The 23,080-nt window shown below is 39.6% G+C and overlaps 1 protein-coding gene across 1 annotated transcript; it reads right to left on the bottom strand.

Moving 5' to 3' along the window:
• Positions 1–111: 111 nt before the first annotated feature.
• On the bottom strand, positions 112–22,969 carry LOC135206197 (protein Mpv17-like). The gene is made up of 4 exons (XM_064237528.1): positions 22,810–22,969; positions 15,523–15,638; positions 3,970–4,191; positions 112–2,900 (listed from the first exon to the last, which is right to left on the bottom strand). Exons 1-4 carry the CDS (start codon positions 22,880–22,882, stop codon positions 2,748–2,750), a joined length of 564 nt encoding a protein of 187 aa, XP_064093598.1. The 5' UTR covers positions 22,883–22,969; the 3' UTR covers positions 112–2,747.
• Between the last annotated feature and the right edge of the window lie 111 nt (positions 22,970–23,080).

The raw sequence follows: 23,080 nt of genomic DNA, 5'->3' as shown, positions 1-23,080 counted from the left end.
TATTTACATGACTTTCTTTTCTAATTCAATATACTATTCTCTTGTACCGCAGTTGGCTGGAAACTTTCTAACTTTTTTGTTTTGATACTAAAGGCTGAATGAAAATTATAATAAAAAAATAATCTTTTATTTCATCAACTCTATAAGAAAAGAGAGGAACTTGATACATGGCACTGTCTTAAGGAATAAACCATATTAGAACAAATTTGCACTGTCTTCGGTAAAAAATAATACAGGAACAAATGTCCAGCAACAAATAACAGTTTTTGTATGAAAAAAACAATCCAGCATCATACTGAACTATCCCAAAAAGCATCTAATTAACAGATGAAACAAAATATCTTCCGAATTCCAAAACTTCAACCTGAATTAAGCTATAGGGTATACAAAGCAGTTTACTGATCTTAAAGCATCAGCTTTGTCCTTAGCTTGTGTAAATCTGTGTTATTCACTCAAACACTTTAGTTATTCTTGCAAGTACTGCTGCAGAGAAAAATGGTTGTACATCTATTGTATCTCTACATCTATTGTATCACAGACATTCAGTGAAAAACTTCCAGGGAACCTAAACCCCAATGCAAATATTTTAAACAAATTGCCAGTAAAATTCAAACTTTGAGACAAAATTAACAACCTGTAATAAACAGACCCATCACCTAAATTTAACTGAATTGCAATTTATGAAGCAAGATCTGGCTGCTGAAGAAACTCTAGAATGAGCTGACTGGATGAAGGTCTAACTGAATGCTAATTTATGACCATTCATAACTTAAAAGGTCAGTCAAGAAAGAGATGTCATGATTACCTTAAGTTCTACTATAAGACCTGGAAAGGGTAAGAAATGAATAGTACTAAATTGAGTATCTATGGACAGCCTGAAGAAAGATTACCTGAAACTTAGTTACCTTTGTTCTCTTTTTGAGAAGGCCTCCTGATGGAAGGAAGAAATAATCATCTACGAAATTTTGGTATCTGAGAGACCAACAATCCCAAATTAGTGAGGATAACAGATTTTTAATTTTTGCAACTGAAAATTCTGTGCTTCATAAATAAGCCAGGCCAATGCAAAATCAGAATGCAGGTCTTCCTGGGTAAGTTGGTGCAATCTCAGTATGATAAAGAATCATCTCCAGTGAAATTTCCAGGCAGGCATTTGGATTACTGGGAAAAATGTCTAACCATGTCTTCTGTCAGCACAAGGCTGTACAGCATTGAGATATGCGATGAACTAAGAGCAACTGAATTCACTTAAAAGCCTCCAAGCCAAGCCAAGCCAAAGAGGGAGGCATAACAACATGGTCATGTTTTTCAAAATAAATGACAAATTCAACCAAGTTATTAAGTGCAAGGAAGGAGTGTCAAAAATAAGTTTGTCACCTGGAGGCTTTTAGCAGTTCTCTTCATCTTAGTCACAGTAAACTGGGCTTTCCTCAAAGCAAAAGTGTCTGTTTATTCAGAGACTTCACAAGACCTCTTCTTGATTAGGTGACAACCCAACCCTGTCCTCACCAAAGACTATTTCCACATGGGAAGACTGAAGACCTAGGAAGGGAACCTACAGTGAAAGAATGAATGCAGCTCTCCTTTAAGCCAAGGTTCTGCTTCCAAAGCTAAAATGAACCTTGTGGATAAGATAATAAAATGCCAAAAGGTACAAATGATAAATTAGTACAAGTTAAAATATACCAACATTTTTCAAAGAAACACTAGCAAATGAAACTTACTCTTTGATATACAGAATATCAAAAATTCAAAATAAAACTTGCTAACTGAAATTGACGATAACAGTCCAACAACTTGCCCACTTCCATCAGATACTAGCATATATATTACACAGTAATGGAATCAAATATAGAACTAGCAAAATAAATGACCTAGTAAATGGACCTCAACAAGTTAAAGCAAGCAAAACATAATCCACTGTAACAAAGCACACTGAAACAGGTGAACTTTTTAATAATCTCTGAATTTCATTAACTAACAAAATCTCCCAGCACATGAGCAAGTGAGACACTGGCAGAAAAAAGGAAAAGCTTTGCGTGAATTAACAGGAAAGGAAATAAAAATAATGCTAAAACCAAATCAAGAAATTAAATATCTTGTTGACAGCATGGTAAAAATGAGAAATTATATTCTCAACTAACAGGAATCCAAGGTTTATAAGCATGAATGCACAGTGCTGCCAGTCAGTCACCAGATGATATTCTTTTCTTCCATTCAGCAAATGATTATAAGTTTTAAAAAATAAGCCTGTAAGTCAACCAAAAATGAAAATGCAGTACACAGAGAATGAGGCACTTTGAAACATTAACATCACAGCAATATAACAAAATCACCATATAAATACATGCTCCCTGCTGGCAGCAATACCTTCTAGGTAACTACACAGTTTCTGAATATAACATTAGAATATAAGCCTTTTGACAACTAGGACTGTCATGGGAAATTTTTAAAACAAAGGTTTTACTTATGAGTATGCTAAATTCTATACACTACCAGAAGTAAAGTATAATATAATGAATTACTCTAAACACAGTAAAAATTTCCTTTAAAAGTATGGCAACAAACAAAATATAACACTATAACATCCTCTGAAATGCATATTATCCACAACATTTGAGCAAATTAACTTTTCTGACCTTATGAGAAAAGTTCATACTAACATAATTACACAAAACCATAGGTCTCAATTTTAGCAAAGTTTCAACAACATTCCAGCCAATGATATTAAATTATCTTTAAAACATCTAGCTATCTGCAATCGGTTCCGGAGGAGTTGTAGGTTGATTAGTCTTCCAAGCTAGGTAAGTATTCCATAGCAATGCAAACACTTGAACCACCAATACCTGGTGCTGCAAAGGCGTGAAGGAGAAATTGAAAATCTGAACAGCAGGCCAAACCTAGAACATTGAATAAACATGTTATTTTAAATACGTACTTTTTAAAATACTCACCAGCACAACAGCAACATAAAATTATTCATCCAACTATTTAATATTGATAAGGGGAGGGAGAGTGCCTTAATTATTATTGTTAAGCAGACCAAGACAACAGTTTCACAATACTTTTCTTAAAAGGCTGATCCAAAAAGTTTACTTTTCAGAACAGTTTAAATTTCATGATCTCGGCTAAATCCCAAGTTGAGGTTCATGTTTTTGATGTGCTTTTTCCAGGAGTTCCTAACACTCATTAAGCAGCTCATTCCATAATTTGCATTGGCAGATGTTTTACGAATGAATATGTTGGGGTTCAAAAGCAGTTTACATTTCATCTAATAACCTGAAATTTTTTTAAAATCTCATAACTGGATAAAATAAAATGAAAATGAAGATTCTGACAAAATTTCCTTTATAAATTCCACAACTTGATACTATTTGCTGTTTGTTAAAGTCTGGACATAACTTTTAACACAGTATATAAACCTATATTCTCTGCATACAGGGATTGGGTCATGTGCCCTATTCATGAAATATCATTGCATCAAACATGTGGGAATAATTCTAAGTTGGGGTAAAATGACTTGTGTGTGGCACTCTATTAGATTAAAAAAAGGCAATAGCAGTTCAACCATGGGTTTCATCTGCTTTGCTTTGTTGTTACTAGGTTAATCATTCCATAAACTCTACCATTTATCACAAATAATGAGTAAGTATCAATGATTGGGATGGTTACATTTGATATGGTCATGGCTATTGCAGCTATGTGTAGTACAAGAGTAAATGGTATTCCCAGATCATTCCTCTTAACCACTACTTAACTACCATATTGCCATGTCTGCATTTCCAAAAGAACAAATGAGTGTTTGAGGCTGGACAGTAAGATAGAAAAAAAAAGATATGAAATATGAAGGAGACTAAACTTATCAGACAGTATTTAAACAGAGGATCTGCAGTCAGTCAAAACATATTTACAATTTATATCTCCATATGAATATCAAAATAATTGTAATCTTAACTCTAATAAACTTACACTCCAGTTTGCGAGCAGAATATCCTTATACTTTTTTCTGACCATGTCTTGTGATACTTCAAAACTGTTTCCCTCAAGCATGCCTAAAAGTGTTAAAAATGCTACAATAAATGCTGGTGCAAAAATCAGTTGATCAACAGCGACTTTTTTAACTGCCACAATTCCTTTCCCTGATCCAATGTGCCTGTGTAAGACTCCATACCAAGTTCCCAACGTTGGTCCCTGGAAGAAAACAAAAGACATAACATAAAATAGTAAGAAACATAAAAACAAAAGAAACCAGTCATCTTAAAATATCATAAATACCACTTTTTTAATGCTATAAAACTCTGATATCACCACTATGCTCATCATATTCATTATAAAACTGACGACTTCCCCACAGCTTATTAATTTTTCATATGTGATTTTTAAAAACCCCCAAAATTTCTTAAAATAACAAATTTTATTTTTTTAATACTATCCCATCAGTTTATGCAGTCATTTCTTGCATAGTGAACACTCCCACCAATGTTCCCTATAGAATGAAAAGGAACACTCCTCTTGCCAGTTATGCACTGGGAAGACCTAGTACCCCATAATGGTAAGACATCTCTTTTGTCATCAGGACTTGCCATAGAAGTGCAGAGTTGGGTGGATAGAATCATCACTGTGGTCTAACTGAGGAGACAAATTCTTGTTCAACTGCCCCTGTACAGACCCAAGCTTGTATCTGCTGTAATGGGCCAACTTTTCAAATGATAAGTTGCCTACTATTCTAGCCAATGAGAGTATGTCCCACTGATGAAAAAACTTTGTTTCTATAATAGATAAATCTATGGCAGAAGCAGACATCCACACCAGAGAACAGTATTCCAGTAAAAGAAGTACAAATGACCTAAAACAGTTGCACTGGTATCTTTCTTTTATTATTATTATTATTATTATTATTATTATTATTATTATTATTATTATTATTATTATTATTATTATTATTATTATTATTATTATTATTATTATTATTATTATTATTATTATTATTATTATTATATTATTATTATTATTATTATTATTAATTATTATTATTAATTATTAATTTTAATTATTATTATTATTAATTATTAATTATTAATTATTATTAATTAAATTATTAATTATTAATTATTATTATTATTATTAATTATTAATTATTATTATTATTAATTATTATTATTATTATTATTTTTTATTATTATTATTATTATATTATTATTATTATTATATTATTATTATTATTATTATTATTATTATTATTATTATTATTATTATTATTATTATTATTATTATTATTATTCTGTTAAAAAGGATGGCAGAATTAAGTGAGTTGATTTTATATATTGTTTTTTCTATTTTCCTTACAATTCGCTTCTCAGGCTCAGCGATGTTTCTGAGTAACTGGCCAATATTCATATTGGGAATTTTCAAAAATTATAAATGCTGAAGGAATCTTTTATTAGAACAAGATATCAGGTCCAGGTCAAGCAGGGGTCGTCGTCAGTGATGGTATTATTCCGTAGGCGTAGTTCAGTTCGGGCCGGGGTCGTCTTAGGTTTAAGGGCTGGTATTGGTGCTGGTATAGCTGGTATCACGTGACGTTTCGACCTTCTCGTAGGTCATCTTCTGACGAGTCGGTTGAAGTGACTGTAGCAAGAAAGTTTGCGGAACGGTATTTATAGCGGCACGGACCTAGAGTTGCATTCTCATTGGTCGGGCCGGTCTTGGGCGAAGCCGTGGATCTCGCCTCGAAGGTTTCGGGGATTCTCTCGTGCGAGCGCCACAGTGGCGTGCCTGGGGATGAACGTCAGGAATTCCGTCTGTAGCAGGAATCGTATCATCCTGTGGGGGTTCCTGGTTATCTGGCATCGTCGGGGGGTCGCTCGCTGCTCTCCGGGCGGCGGTGGAAGGAGAAACGTTTCTTGAGTGATATTTAAGTTTGGTTTCTCCTTGCCTATATGGAGGGCTTCTAGGAGGCGCAGACGTCGGGGATCCGTTGTTTGATCTATTATGGTGATATTAGGGATAATATCATTTCTTCTTATCCGTTTGTTATGAGCAGTCCTGGCGTGGTTGAATATGGCTCCTTCTTGGGCGTGGCAGGAGATTCGCTTGGAGAAACGCATGGAGGTCATACCGACGTATTTGCCGAGGCATCCTTGGACGGGGCATGTGTAACGGTAGACCACACTCGTCTTCTTCAAGGGATCCTGCAGGGGCGCCGAAGGATTGTTTCTCATCACCAGGCTGCTCGTCTTCTTCGTTTTATAATATATAATCATCTTGATATTTCTGTCTGGGTCGGCGGGGCTGACGTTTTCCTCGATGATCTTTTTGAGGGCTTGTTCATCCTCCTTGTACCTCCGGTGGAAGTGCCCCTTGTAGAAAAGCTTGATGGGCTCTGCAACGTCGGGGCGGGGTTCCCGGTGGTACCAGGCTTCCATACCTTTCCTTATTGACTCATCAACAGCACGATTGGTGTGTCCGTTGTCGACGAGGACCTGGGCGGCGCGCTCCAACTCACTGTGTGTGTCATTCCAGGAGGAGCAGTGTGAGAGGGCCCTCCTGACGAAGGCGCTGATGGTGGAGCGCTTATACCTCTCAGGGCACTCACTCTCACCGTTCATGCACATTCCCAGGTTCGTCGGCTTCGTGTACACCCTCGTGCTGAATCCGGAATCTTGCTGTTCGACAAGGACATCAAGGAAGGGGAGGCGGCGATCTTGGCAATGTTCAATTGTGAACGTGAGGCAGCTGTGGTCATGGAATGCACGTCGCAGCTGCTCTATCTCATCCTGGGAGTCGGCGCAGACGAAGGTGTCATCAATGTAGCGCACATACATCCTCGGTTTCCTGGAAATCTGGAAGACCCTCTCTTCGACGGTACCCATATAGAAATTGGCGAAAAGGACCCCAAGGGGAGATCCCATCGCCACTTCAACCGACTCGTCAGAAGATGACCTACGAGAAGGTCGAAACGTCACGTGATCCAGCTATACCAGCACCAATACCAGCCCTTAAACCTAAGACGACCCCGGCCCGAAATGAACTACGCCTACGGAATAATACCAGCACTGACGACGACCCCTGCTTGACCTGGACCTGATATCTTGTTCTAATAAAAGATTCCTTCAGCATTTATAATTTTTGAAAATTCCCAATATGAATATTGGCCAGTTACTCAGAAACATCGCTGAGCCTGAGAAGCGAATTGTAAGGAAAATAGAAAAAACAATATATAAAATCAACTCGCTTAATTCTGCCATCCTTTTTAACAGCATTTGCCTAAAAGAGGGTCTTCTACCAAAATATTATTATTATTATTATTATTATTATTATTATTATTATTATTATTATTATTATTATTATTATTATTATTATTATTATTCAGAAGGTTAAACCTATTCATATGGAACTAGCCCCCAGGGGCCACTGACTTGAAATTCAAGCTTCCAATGAATATAGTGCTCATTAGGAAGGAGTAAGATGAGGTAAAGGGAAATGCAGAAAGAAGAGACCCCACTTATTAAAAAAGAAAAAAATTAATAAATTAACAAATAGATAAAAATGAATTAAAATGCAAGGAGAACAGTATTAGGGTAGTAATGTATTGCACCTTCACTTGAACTTATGAAGTTTCCAATTGCATGACTTCTTCTGGAAGGCTGTTCAACAGTCCAACGGTGTAAGGAATAAGGTCCTCTGGAACTGTGAAGTTTGACAGGGAGGCACATTTACTGCATATTGATGCTGCTGTTCAGCCAATCTGGTTGCTCTCGGCAGATAATGGGGGAATTGGGGATCAATTGTGAAGTGAAAGATCTCTGTTGAAATACAACTTAAGAAAAAGTGACACACAAGAGACTATCTATCAATGGTCCAAGTCATAACTACAACTACGAATATTAGGAAACATTAACATACCACCTTGAACCACTCAATCTATAAGAGATAAATCTATAGCAGAAGCAGACATCCACAACAGAGCACAGTATTATAGTAAAAAGGAGTACAAATGACCTAAAACAGGTGATACTGATTTTATCACTGTTATACAGTATACCCCCCCACAAACAGCTAAAATCCACAAATATTTAAAACTAAAAATGCTTAGAACTGCCTTGTTTGATAGTTAAAACACAAAAACCCTTTAACAATGCTTATACCTGAGCATTTTAATAGTTTTATCACAAACAGTGCATTTAGTCATGAAAATTATATGAAAATGATATTGTTATGATACAATAAAGTTTGTTCATACTTACCTGGCAGATATATATATAGCTGTATTTTCTGAAGTCCGACAGAAATTCAAAAACTCGGCACACACAGTGGTCGGCCAGGTGGTTAGTACCCATTCCCGCCGCTGGGAGGCGGGTATCAGGAACCAGTCCCATTTTCTATTCATAATTTTTATTTCCACTGTCCCCTGAGGGGAGGTGGGTGGGTACTTAATTATATATATCTGCCAGGTAAGTATGAACAAACTTTATTGTATCATAACAATATCATTTTGTTCATGAAACTTACCTGTCAGATATATATATAGCTGAATCCCACCGTTGGAGGTGGGAAGGGACAGAATAGAAGGATTTTGGGAAACAAATGCATGCAGATGATTTACATCTTGGTTCCACCTGTTAGCATTGCTGGCTTCGTGGTTATTGCCACGTAAGTCTGCTTGTGCTACTAGAGTTGCCAGCGAGGTAGAGACCTATATAGCTGGTGCACTCCAGATGATCTGTCAACAGGGGCGAGACCACGACGTGACTAGACCATATTGACCATACCATGAGGGCTAAGAAGTAAAATAAATATATATATATATATATCACCACCTGACCAACCTAGCCAAAGTTAAGGTGTGTTAACTAAGGCTTAAGAGTTAAGAAGTCACCGTTGTCGGCGACTCAACTACTAAATTAAGAGCTCTTCCTAACCATTTTCTACAGGATAGGATGAGTGGTACTACTTGCCCCCAAGATTGTGTCTGCAGACACGTATGGCCCTAGCGAGCAGCAGATCTCATATGTCATCTTCACATCTCGCAGGGAGTGTGAATTGAACACAGAGTTGCTTCGCTAAAACATGGTACTCAGGATGTTGCTGAGTGCCATGCTCTGTTGAAATGCTTCCGAGGCCGCGCCCTCACCTCGTGAGCATTCAAATCAAAAGATTTCAAATCTTTGTGCCAACACAATGAAGGAGCTTTTTTGAAAGAACTCCTTAACAATAAAGCCAGGGTGTTCTTCGATATGGGCAAGTCTGGTCTTTTCGGAACACTGCAGATTGTCCGTACGACTTCGACTTTCTTGAGTTTTATGTAGATAAAACTTGAGAGACCTGACAGGGCACAGGACTCTCTCTGGCTCCTGCCCAATAACTTGTGCCATCCTTGATTCCAAGCTCCTGGCCCAAGAACAAGACGGGTTTCCATTCTTAGGCCACAACGGAAGGCTTAGAGAACGCACCCCTTGTGTTCTCTAATGCCAAAACTTCTGACGATGGCTGAAAACCTCACTAACCCTCTTTGTCGTATCTAGGGTGGTTAGAAAAGGGCCTTCCTGATCACGTGCAAGAAGTTAACAGGTAGGAGATGTTCGAATGCTTTGTGACATCAAGAACTTCAGACTATGTCTAAGTTCCATATTGAAAGCTTCGATCTGGACATGCACAGTCAGTCAGTCTGTACTAAAGTCAGGTGACCGACCAGTTGACCAGTCAGACGCATCAAGGACAGCAAGGCTGTACCCTGAAGACCATAAGGCACTATTCTTCGCTGAAGGATGAGTGTCTGGACTGCCTGGGCGATTCAAGCTAAGCAAACCTTGTGGTATGAACGCAACCCAACGTCGTTAGTGAATCAACTCCTGAGCCACTCCTGACTCGAGCTTCTGGTGCCAGGAGAAAGGAGCGAGGAGCAAAAAGGCGATTCAGTCCCGAAGGACGAATGCCTGACAGTCCAACCTGGTCTCATGTTAAACGATCATCGGGGGTGTGTAAACGCAACCGACTTCGTCAACAAGAAAACTCAGGGCTACTATGTGTCTCCTGATCTCGCACGAGTGTCTGACTCCGAGAAAACAGGTGAGACAAAAAGTAGATGGGTGAGCGAGTTTCGAGATTCCACAGAACTCAAAGATCTGTGAAGGGCTTGTTGTTTGACAGAAGCAAATCTCTGAGCCCAAAGGCCGTCAACAACATATTTGCGTATTCTTTAATAGTTGTGACTGCCAGCTTATCCCATTCTTCAAATGGAAAGGGAAGACGGCAATCTTATGCTGTCAACATCTCGATAGTCTGAACGTAGTCAGACTCAGAGCGGAGAGGTTATAGGTACCTTTCGTGTTAAAAGTAGACCGACTCTCTCGGAAAAGGTCCTTGGAAGGACGTGACCTCTGTGAATCTAGGATCTTGAAGGCCAACATGGGGCGATTAGCGTCATTGTCGCTCCCTGTGATGGTATAAATCATCTTATTACATTTCCTAAGCGTTTTGTAAAAAGGGGAAAAAAGACTAAACATCCATCCCTGTTCAATATCATAGCGAAGAGATGTATGAAATGGACGTCCCTAAAGTCTCCATAACTCTCAACATACTTCTAAAGAAAGATTCCACTCGGAAGTCAGTAGTTGCTGCCGTCGATCGAGACGATCGATCGTACGGACTTTTGCAATCCTGTAACGAACCTCTAGAGGATCGTTACATTCTACGTCTGTTGTTATAATAGGCTCTTTCTCGTAAACCCGAACAGGGACCGAGAGAAGATACTTCCTAAGATATGAGAGAGCTGTGGAAGATCAGAGTTGATATGGACCACTGGTTCCAAAAACTCGTTTCCAGGACTGGAGGACGACAGAATTGCTTCCACTTCTTTCAGATTATGATCCAGGACATCTGAAACCCTCTCCAGATGTCCGGCACCTTCTTTCTATCACCTCAAGTGATACTTAACGCACCGAGAGATGTTCAGAATCATTCCTAGATCTTTAATAAAATTTCAGTTTCCCGGTAGGAAAAAACTGTAGAGGTCTGAATTGCAGTCTATTCAGGGAAACAAACTTCTTTAGGAAGGAAATGGTCCCCAGCAAGCTCATCCATTCCCTCACACAGTATGTTTACTTCCCTAAAAAGGCTGCGCTTTGCCTAAGCAGGAGAGCATATAATAGTGAAATGTTGCGGTAGACTCGTAGTCCTATACCGTGCGGTAACGAGCACCGAAAGGAGTAAGCGATATCTCTGACGAACATAGTAGGCAAAACGAATGCAATGTTTATTCATCATGTAAGAAATCCCCTCAATCTTAGGCTAAAGTCCGTGATTGTAGGGCAGAGATACAGTTAGTCAGTCAATCCCGCAGGAGAGAGAGAGACGTAACTGCCAGCACAGAGATACGGTTAGTCAGTCAATCCCGCAGGAGAGAGAGACGTAACCTACAGCGCATGACAGCGAACGAGCTGGTACTGCCTCGTTTGGACTGGCGGAGAGGACAGTGACAGCAGCAGCTTACGGTCGTCGTCTCTTAACTTTATGCCTGGGTTGCCAGCTACCCTATTCTACAAAGAAATAGGTCCGTAATTTTTAGCATAAAGAGACTCTCAAGCTGGTATATTTAAGCGAAACAGAAAACGCTAAATATATAGATGCGTTTGTGTCGTCATAACACTACCATACAACGGTAAAAGATAAATCGGAAACTCCTGGAAGGCTGCAGGGAGTAACGATTAAATGTCCTTAAATTAATAGACAATAGACCTCTCGGTTGCCATCGAAGAGGTAACTACAGCAAGCGTATATGACTTGAGCAACCAGTAGTAAAATAACGCAAGGCAAAATATGATATTATATGCAATAAAGTTTTTTCATACTTACCTGGCAGATATATATACTATAGCTGAATTCGGAAATACAGCTACATACATATCTGACAGGCAAGTTTCATAAACAAAACTCAAGAGAATTGAAGCGGACAGCTCAAGCTTCTTATGTTATTGGACATAAGCGTTCATTGACGTAGTCTACAAGTCTATTTCTTGTACGAGTCTGCGAATGATGAATGAGAGCTCTTCCGAATCTTGTCAATAAGAGCTTATCCGCTTACGCAATATAAAGTTAATGAGAAGTTTGTCAATGAGAACTAACCCATTTACGGGACAAAGAGATAATTTGTCAACCCATTGAGGGGATACCCACTTACTTGACAAAACGATAGTATATTGTCAATGGGGGAAATTCACTGAATTGACAAAACGTAATCCAGGAAGTCGAGCATTTTATTTCCGATTCCCGTCTCAAACGAGGAAGGGGCAAGAATCCTGTTAAGAGACGGCTTACGACAGGTAGTAGAACGACGATGTTCAATTCGGCAGCGTAAGTCCCGACTAGGAACTAACAAAAATCTATCATCTGAAAAGCCCTTTCAGATGGGCTAAAAAGCTTGCAAAATTATCCTGGGAAGAGGAAGAAACTCTCCAACCAGCTTCCTCTCCCGTATCAAAATTTATTGGCAGTATGGCAAAGGAAGTCCTGTCTTGCGCTTTCCTCCTTTTGATGAGTGCCTTTGCAAGAATCCTACTGAACGTTGCCGAGAGTCCTGACGCGCAGGACGTCGAGCTTTTACATAACCCATAGCTGCCTTACCGCAAAGTCTTGACTGCGGTAGAGCAAAAGAGATCTTTCCTTGAGCTTTCCATAACTCCATCCAATCCTGGACTTTACGAAAAGCAATATTACTGACAAAGACCTCTATAATTCACGAAACCCGTGGTCTTGCTGGGTTTCGAAAACGAAGTTGCCTTTCACTTTAAGCTTCCTCCCCGAAGCACTGCTTACTTCACATTCTTCGCAGGCGATGTAGAAGGGATCACCGAAGTTAGGTAAAAAAATCTTTAGGCCCAAATCAGCTTGAAGACTTCAACAGAAACGTTCAGCCAGGCGACACACCTGGCGTGCGCGCTCGGCGTCCACTGACTAGCAGCGAGCACGCTCGGCGTCCATTGGCTGAGTCAGCGGAGCACTCCTCGGGCGCGCCCACCCGCTCGGCGTCCACTGGCGAGCAGCGAGCACTCTCGGCGCGCCGCTCGCGCTCGGTATCCACTGGCGTGCGCTCGGCCTCGGCGTCTGCTGGTGCGCGCTTGGCGTGCACCCGCGCGCGCGCCTGGCGTCCATCCGAACGTCCCAGTCCAAGCCGAGCGTCAAAAAAAAAGCGTGCAGAAAAGCGTCACGCTCCTGACAGCGTCCAATGCAAGCGAAACTGCCTTCAGGGAAGAGCATTAGACATCTCGGAGAGAAAAGCCGACTGCACGAAGCAGTCTCAGGTGAAGGGTTGATCGTGTGAGAATACGCGGGGCGAGGGAACGCCTTCTTATTCTCACAGCAACAAAGCTAGGACGTCCGCGCTCAAAAGCGTCCTGCTAATATGACTTGCTTTCCCTTTTCTCGGTGGAAAGACGTACACGAGTTCAGGCGACGTTCGCCTTCTTACTTCTCACTGCAACGCATGACGAGAGAGAGAGAGAGGACGTGAAACGTCCTCTTCTATAAAGCTTCTATTTAGAGGGCGCGAGTCCTTCCGAAAGCTCCAAACCCTGCGCAGGGAGGACGCTTCGGAGGACGAGAAGCAATCCTTCAGGATTCGTGCACGCACTTTGGCAGCCTGGGGAGTAACTTCAGGTCTGCCGAAGGCACGTCAGATCGGTGGGAGTTCCTCGTAACCCTCCTTCGGCTTTCGGACATGCTCTCTCCCTGTTCTGGGAGTCAAGCAGAGGTCCCGGCCTAGAGGCGAAATAAGGCCGATCTGACGCACCCTCCACTACACAAGGGGCACTGTCACTGCACTTAGCCACTTCACTTTTGCTCTCCAAAGCCAGCACTTTCGATTCTAAGTTACGAATCGATAGAGTATCAGAGAAAGGTCAATACCCTCTACAGAACTGTTTAGGGCCCGAAGGCAACATTACAGGGTTAGGAGTAACAACTACAGAAGTAGCACTTTTCACCACAATGATAGGAGAGCGAGCACCTTAGATTCCAAGATACAGATGGAATCTATAACGTAAAGGGCATTACCTCACGAGACATATTTATAGCCCGTAGGCCATACTACAGGGTTAGGCAAAATAGTCTACAGGTAGGTTAGCCTACCCTGACTTTGTTTACTGATTAATTGCGTACATATGAATCATACGTCTTCCTTATGGAATTAGACAAAGTCTCACACTCCTTACATGACAAATCTCAACAAAGAAGCAAGACACATAGCCCTCGTGCATATCGAGTGCGGAACTACCGAAGCTTTCGGTAGCCACACCCTATCTTAGCAGACAACACCCTCTGAAACTAGCCTAACTAGATTCAGATATACAAAAATGAATCATATTCAAAACAATTTAAGATAGCGTATGCCTAGCCACAAATCCAAGTCAATAAATCAAAAGACAATTAGGATATTTAGCGGCCATGAAGTTTCCAAAATCCTAAGACGGAGGTACTGAAAACAGGTGTTTCCAGCACCGGCGACAGAAAAATTATGAATAGAAAATGGGACTGGTTCCTGATACCCCCTCCCAGCGGCGGGAATGGGTACTAACCACCTGGCCGACCACTGTGTGTGCCGGAAGTTTTTGAATTTCTGTCGGACTTCAGAAAATACAGCTATATATATATCTGACAGGTAAGTTTCATGAACAAAATACAGTATTTTGTGAATATTTGTGAAAAATACAGCGAATAGGTGAATTTTCTGTGAACAATGGGTATACGTATACGGTCCATAGAAAATTTTACGAAAAGCAGGGTTGACTGTAAATAGACGTATGAGGCCTTACGAACCATACCTAATTTTTGTGTGGCATTTGCTGAAACTTTCATTAGATGTTTCTCAAAAGTTAGATGTGTCAAAGGTTACACCTAGAATAGTTAAAAGCTTCGAACTCATTCAGCAAAGGTCCATCCACCTGAAGGGGAGGATGGGGTGGGAAATCTGTATGAGATCTGCTAATCAATAGTGTATTTGTTTCACTGGAGTTCAGCCTCATATCCCACAGACTACACCATTCACTGAGTGGATATCACATAACTGAGACTATAGTTCTTCTATTAACAACAATTTTCTCTTAATTACATGAGATTTGTATTACACCACCCATTTATAGAAGGGATTTGATCTACACAAATTTAGAAATACAGTACGTACTCAGGGAACCTGCAAAAAATCATAATACAGTACATCAAGAGCAGCAATTCTGGATAAACAAACACCCAAACAGTCTTGGAAAACAAAAGCCTAGTTACCAATTACTAGACACAACAAAAGTAAGGCTTTTATTACCTGGGAACCTGACGTTCCTTGAGCCACAAAAACAAAGCTGGTGACCAGCAGAGGCCCTCTTGGGATTAAGGAGATGGCAAGGAAATTTGACGATCCTGAATTTTGGCTAATTATAAGTAAAAAGTTTGTTGAGAAACTAATAAACAATAGTAATAACTAAACCCCCAATTAAATTCATTGCAACACGATTAAGAAATGCAAAACTGACTCACCACAAAAAAAGTTCCAAGGCCAAAAAACCTTAAAGTTCGTTGCCACTGGTACTGTTCAAATTTTTTTTGTTCAACTACAAACTGAGATATTACATCTCCTGCCCCCATCAATATACCTGGAAAAGAGATAGTTGAAGTAAAAATAGTTATCAATTTTATGCATAACCAGAAGTTGAAGTAAATATAATTATCGATTTTATGCATAACCAGCATATGATTTCATCTAAGAACCTCTACCTGCAACTGGCCCAATAGCCTTCCACTTTAATAGATAAGGCCCATAATTAAACCACTTAAGCGAAGAATGGGGCAATGGCACTTGAGATTAATATAACATTCATAACCTATTAATATATCAGATCCTCAGAAAAAAATTAAAATTTTACACATAATTTGTGTATTTTTCATAACATACAAACCTGATTCTTTACATTAGATTTTGCTTGTGTAAACAAGCTGGAACAAATATTCAAACTTATTGATAAGGTAGTCAACTACTGACAGGCAGGCAGAGGGAAGGCCCACCCACCTGTCAGTCTGCACTTCACTTTGCCTTCCTTCCCAGGTACCAGAGTGAGGGGTGAATGAGGAGGGCCATAAACATAAAGAACTTCATGTTTGTATGTTGGGAAAAATACAAATTACTTTTAAAATTTGTATTTGTTCCTACACATACAAACTATCTTTATATAAGAGACAAAACAATTGATGAGAGGAATCTGGGTACTCTCTAAACTGACTGGTAGGTTCGCCCAACCTGGGGCGTTACCTTCCTAGTCTGTTCGGAGCACCTCTAGTAGGTATAGTATTGCAAATGTGTGATGTAACCATTAGGTATAGGGTTTGTACTCCATTACTTAACTGAAGTGTCAAAGAAAATACAACAGGTACCAACGAGCTTGCTTTATTATCTGTCCTTGCCAAGAGAGGAGGAAACTTGCAGCCCTTCACTAACAATGACAAGACGGATGCTCAGTGGGAAAGCTAACCTGCAAACACACCGGTCCAGCCAGTATACAAATGGCATTTGGACTCTTCTCCGTTTTCCAGAGAATAAAATAAAGAGAAAGGGAGGAAAACCAGTCACTCCTAAACTAAAATAAAGAGAATGGGAGGAGAACCAGTTACTCCTAAATTAAAGTAAAGAGAATGGGAGGAGAACCAGTCACTCCTAAACTAAAGAGAATGGGAGGAGAACCAGTCACTCCTAAAGTTAAGAGAAAGGGAGGAAAACCAGTCACTCCTAAACTAAAGTAAAGAGAATGGGAGGAAAACCAGTCACTCCTAAACTAAAGTAAAGAGAATGGGAGGAGAACCAGTCACTCCTAAACTAAAGTTAAGAGAAAGGGAGGAAAGCCAGTCACTCCTAAACTAAAGTAAAGAGAATGGGAAGAGAACCAGTTACTCCTAAACTAAAGTAAAGAGAATGGGAGGAAAACCAGTCACTCCTAAACCAAATTAAAGAGAATGGGAGGAAAACCAGTCACTCCTAAACTAAAGTAAAGAGAATGGGAGGAGAACCAGTCACTCCTAAACTAAAGTAAAGAGAATGGGAGGAAAACCAGTCACTCCTAAACTAAAGTAAAGAGAATGGGAGGAGAACCAGTCACCTTTAAACTAAAGTAAAGAGAATGGGAGGAGAACCAGTCACTCCTAAACTAAAGTAAAGAGAATGGGAGGAAAACCAGTCACTCCTAAACTAAAGTAAAGAGAATGGGAGGAGAACCAGTCACTCCTAAACTAAAGTAAAGAGAATGGGAGGAGAACCAGTCACTCCTAAACTAAAGTAAAGAGAATGGGAGGAGAACCAGTTACTCCTAAACTAAAGTAAAGAGAATGGGAGGAGAACCAGTCACTCCTAAACTAAAGTAAAGAGAATGGGAGGAAAACCAGTCACTCCTAAACTAAAGTAAGGAGAATGGGAGGAGAACCAGTCAACCCTAAACTAAAGTAAAGAGAATGGGAGGAAAACCAGTCACTCCTAAACTAAAGTAAAGAGAATGGGAGGAGAACCAGTCACTCCTAAACTAAAGTAAAGAGAAAGGGAGGAAAACCCATCACTCCTAAACTAAAGTAAAGAGAATGGGAGGAGAACCAGTCACTCCTAAACTAAAGTAAAGAGAATGGGAGGAGAACCAGTTACTCCTAAACTAAAGTAAAGAGAATGGGAGGAGAACCAGTCACTCCTAAACTAAAATAAAGAGAATGGGAGGAGAACCAGTCACTCCTAAACTAAAGTAAAGAGAAAGGGAGGAAAACCAGTCACTCCTAAACTAAAGTAAAGAGAATGGGAGGAAAACCAGTCACTCCTAAACTAAAGTAAAGAGAATGGGAGGAGAACCAGTCACTCCTAAACTAAAGTTAAGAGAAAGGGAGGAAAGCCAGTCACTCCTAAACTAAAGGAAAGAGAATGGGAAGAGGGGAAGAGAACCAGTTACTCCTAAACTAAAGTAAAGAGAATGGGAGGAGAACCAGTCACTCCTAAACTAAAGTAAAGAGAATGGGAGGAAAACCAGTCACTCCTAAACTAAAGTAAAGAGAATGGGAGAACCAGTCACCTTTAAACTAAAGTAAAGAGAATGGGAGGAAAACCAGTCACTCCTAAACTAAAGTAAAGAGAATGGGAGGAAAACCAGTCACTCCTAAACTAAAGTAAAGAGAATGGGAGGAGAACCAGTCACTCCTAAACTAAAGTAACGAGAATGGGAGGAGAACCAGTCACTCCTAAACTAAAGTAAAGAGAATGGGAGGAGAACCAGTTACTCCTAAACTAAAGTAAAGAGAATGGGAGGAGAACCAGTCACTCCTAAACTAAAGTAAAGAGAATGGGAGGAAAACCAGTCACTCCTAAACTAAAGTAAGGAGAATGGGAGGAGAACCAGTCAACCCTAAACTAAAGTAAAGAGAATGGGAGGAAAACCAGTCACTCCTAAACTAAAGTAAAGAGAATGGGAGGAGAACCAGTCACTCCTAAACTAAAGTAAAGAGAAAGGGAGGAAAACCAGTCACTCCTAAACTAAAGTAAAGAGAATGGGAGGAGAACCAGTCACTCCTAAACTAAAGTAAAGAGAATGGGAGGAGAACCAGTTACTTCTAAACTAAAGTAAAGAGAATGGGAGGAGAACCAGTCACTCCTAAACTAAAGTAAAGAGAATGGGAGGAGAACCAGTCACTCCTAAACTAAAGTAAAGAGAAAGGGAGGAAAACCAGTCACTCCAAACTAGTGGAGCTTCACACATACGCCGATGCATTTACAAACTGTTTCCATGAATTCTAGTTGTTATAGTAATGCAGTAATGATAAAATTTCTGTAATATGTATATATACTACAAATGAATATGCTAATTTCACTTATTTCCCCGGCTTTTCGTAAGTCTTATACCCAGTTTGGGGGGTAAACACATACCAATTGGCAACACTGATAAACAATTGAAGGGCGCGAAGAACGCCGGAGGTACTGTTCACAAGCATAACTGTTGATATTTGAGTCAGGAATCTAGTTACTTTTTCAACAACGATATTTTCAAATTAATAATCATGAATATGTAAAAATATTTATGCAATTCATGACCTTATACTGCCATTTAACAATTTAAATCATTATCTAGTGCACGCTTCTTCTTCTCTTCTTCTTCTACTAAAAATCGTAGTTCCCTTGGATAAGTAGTGGTTGGAAGTCGGTGTTTACGATTGTTGTGATAAAAGTGCCGCAGCGAATATGGGTACAAGTGGTGTGCAGATTTAGCACAGGAAATGGGAAGTTTGTTGACACAAGCGACTCCGCAAACATCGAGATGGCGTCAATCTTCTAAACATTTTTAGTTGTAAGTAAAAATTTTGAAATCGTCATGGGGTAGTGTGCACTGCGTTGGGCACACTTTTCATTATCCTCGGTTTAAATCTAAAAATATGGCCATAATTTCTACCTTTGGAGAAAATACTTACTTCAAAAGGAGTGTAGGGTAAACAATCACGGACGATCCATCCCCATCACGCTGGCCGGGTCTTATTCACTTGATATTTGATTGGTGAAACAAGAATACAATTACAACTTTAAGCATCCATTCAAAAGATTGAAGTTTCGTCAACATAATGTGATATATGAAAGCCCCATACAAGCTAAAATAAGCACGTGACGCTCTTCGTGAAATATGTTTTCAAGGCAGTTTTGAAATCCAATATGGTGGCTATCGTCAGGCTGGGCGGTCTAATTACGGACAATCCACCATCTTTCCCAGCCTTCCCAGCACTCATTTGAACAATGTTAGCGTATATATGTAACATTTATTGATCTTACTCAAGATTGCAGTTGTAATCAGCACAATAAAACAACATTTTGTTGCCTATATTAGTGAAAGTATGAAACTTGTTATACCCAGGGTCATGGTTTGAACTGAATTCGTTTTTACCTTGTAATCGGTGGTTTTATCCTTACTGCCATCACAGTTGAAACTCCACAGTGCTTATTTGATTGTAATTATACACATTATTGGTCTTAATCCACTCCAAATTGCACTTGAACCACATTGCTGTTCCTGGTTCCTAAGCACTCCCTCCACGAACAGTTACGAGCAGCAGACAACGACACTGTTTATGAGGTGCAAAGCTTTATTCCCTTAATTGTTTACTTTACTCATTATTTAGTTTAACTTTACTTTGTTACTTCAAAATGTTTATTCAATTCATGTCTATTATCCCTTTTTTGCAACCAAATTACCCAGAAAAATTACAGATATTTCTGAAGTAGATACAATCCAATGTTTCTAACCTTGTCGTACATCTGGCTGCCAAAAACCATCGCAGCGCAGACGACGGATAGTGTATTATAATTTTTTTTTCTTTTTGCTATCCCTTTTCATTAAGTCTATACATAGGTATTAGTATTTTGATTTTTTTAATAACTGTATGTCAGACATAAATGTAACCTTTAATGTTTGCATGCTAAGAATGGCAAAATCATCGCTGCCATATTAGTGGAGCCTCACACATACGTCGATGCATTATTATAAACCGTTTCCATGAATTCTAGTTGTCATAGTAATGCAATAATGATAAAATTGCTTTAATATTTATGTATATACACTTCCAATAAATAGGCTAATTTCACCAATTTCCATGTTTTGTGTAAGTCTTATAACCAGTTTGGAGGGTGAACACGTACCAATTGGCAACAGAGAGAGAGAGAGAAGGGAAGGTGATGGAAGGAAGAAGGACAGGGGTGGCGGTGGAGGTGGGGGTAGGTGGAGCTTTTTACTCCTGTGTTCGTATCCATTTCTGGTTAATGGGTTTTTGTCTCTTGGTACAAGGCCAAGTGTCGTTATTCTTTACGATTAGTGATTCACGATACCCTTATAAATTACAGGCACTGGGTGTAATACACTATAGCAAAATTTCGTTTTGATAAAGAGTGTTTGTTACAAAAATATTGCCAAAAACCGTGCTTGCACTGTCTCTGAAACCCATAGTAGGTATGCTGCTAAGTTGTCCGTCAAGTTTTTTGTAATAAAGTATTTTTTACAAGCTAGCTATTTATAAATTTGTATTTTTCTCAATCAAAACATATGCTCCTCAATACTAACTTTCCTCTTTTAACAACTTTCTGGTCATTGCAAATTCGGCCCCATTAATTTCTTATGGTGCAAAAACATAAAGAGGCGCAGGGAGCGAAAGCGATTGCATCACACTACGGTGGTAATCCGGCTGTAAAACATCTTCATATATCCAAAAAGTAAATAATAAAGATATATATGCGCATTATGATTATAACAATTACATAAATAGCTGATAACAATCTGCATGAATAACTGGTAAACTGTTCTGCAAGAAAGTTGAGTATAGCAATTCATTTACAATTGGTACGAAAGTCAAGATGTCGTGACGTCATAATACAGGACTTAAAAAATTTTCTATTTCCGAAAAATAATTACTTATATTTGAGTCAGGAATTGAGTTACTTTTTCATTAACAAATATTTTCAAATTAATCATCATAAATATGTAAAATATTTATGTTTTACTATTTATTGAAATAATTATCTAGTGCACGCTTCGTCATCTTCTACCAAAACCATAGTTTCCTTAAAAACGTTGTGGATAGGGACAGTTTTCCAATTGTTGTGATGAAATTGCCCCATCGTCTATGGGTACAAGTGGTGTGCCGATTTATCACAGGAAATGGGAAGTTTGTTGACACAAGCGACTCCGCAAACATCGAGATGGCGTCAATCTTCTAAGTTATTTAATCGTAAGTAAAAATTTCAAAAGCGTTTTGGTGAAGTTTGCACTGCGTTGGCCACCCTTTTCATTACCCTCTGTTAGTAGATCTAGGGTACTTATCCGCGGCGGCCTAGGATATGGCAGTTGTGGTTTTTCTATGCAGTTTTACCTACTGAACAAGAATTTTAAGTAATATTTATTCGGACGACTGTAATTAACCCCCACGGGCCAGTACTAAACACGGCGAAATACATTGGACGCCCCAATCCCTAGTGGATGTCGTATCCGCGGTTACGTTCCTTGCAGTCCGTGCGGTCTGCTTCTGTAAAAATACCCCCTCTGTTTAAAGCTTAAAATATGGCCTTAATTTCTAACTCTGGAGAAAATACTTACTTCGAAAGGAGAGTAGAGGTCTTTAGCTCCGTCTCTCACCAACAACAACTCGTGACTGATGACCATCTCCGGTGTCAGGACACGTTATAAGTACTTTTTCGGAGGGTGTCCAGCCGTGATCGACAGTGAGTTGGCCAGTCCACAGTCCATGCGGTGTTTTACCCTAGAAGTCTTGAGCTCCTGTTATCACCACCAACAACTCATGACTGATGACCATCTCTGGTGTCAGGACGTGTTAATGTACTTTTTCGGAGGGTGGCCAAAACCGCGGTAGTCGGTGAGTTGGCCAGTCAACTCGGTTGTTTACCCTAATGCCTACAGTGCACGGCATGAGGTCCACTGACGGAACTAGGCTAGGTACTACTACTACCTACTAGTATGTACCTAGCTAGTAGCTATACCTACTAGTACTAGGCTAGCTAGGTAGTAGAGCCCGTAAGTTTCAGGGAAGAGGTCAGATGATCCTTATGACCTTTACGTTTAGACAGCTGGTATACCCTACCTGGGGGTGTACCCCTATCCGGTTGCCCTAAAAAATTAGATAGCTACCTACCTAGGTAGGTAGTATATTTAAAAAGGTCTAAAATTTCGTTCAACCACGAAAAGTACAGTGGGTTGTGTTCACATTGGGATATTCTCCTTTTCTGTGCGTACGGTATGCCCTTAGTAGACACCTTACCTGCTTGAAATGACTGAACAGCTAATGGGTATCGCCTCAAGGCGTTGACATAAAGTCTAGATATTACAGACATCACTTTACGTAAGGGGTCAGAACCTGTCAGTCTTTGAGCTGGGCGAGCGACTTCAAACTTGTTTACATTATTACATATTATCTGCGTGCGGCATGAGAAAACAGCGTTGCCATAATCCATTTTAAGAACTTTAAGGCTTTCAAGAAATAATTTGTGTTTTTTTACGCCTTTAGGTATTTTAATCTCTTTTGAATATAT

This window comes from Macrobrachium nipponense, chromosome 29 (assembly GCF_015104395.2).
Source record: "Macrobrachium nipponense isolate FS-2020 chromosome 29, ASM1510439v2, whole genome shotgun sequence".
NCBI classification, from domain to species: Eukaryota; Metazoa; Arthropoda; class Malacostraca; order Decapoda; family Palaemonidae; genus Macrobrachium; species Macrobrachium nipponense.
This window is presented reverse-complemented; position numbering and strand designations above follow the sequence as displayed.

Excerpts from the sequence above, each read along its gene's own strand:
- LOC135206197 (XM_064237528.1), bottom strand. The coding sequence starts at position 22,882 with ATGTCTGTAATATCTAGACTTTATGTCAACGCCTTGAGGCGATACCCA. Across the intron at positions 15,639-22,809 it reads TGTTCAGTCATTTCAAGCAG|GTATATTGATGGGGGCAGGA; the intron begins GTAAGGTGTCTA and ends TCTCTTTTCCAG. Across the intron at positions 4,192-15,522 it reads GCCTTGGAACTTTTTTTGTG|GGACCAACGTTGGGAACTTG; the intron begins GTGAGTCAGTTT and ends GTTTTCTTCCAG.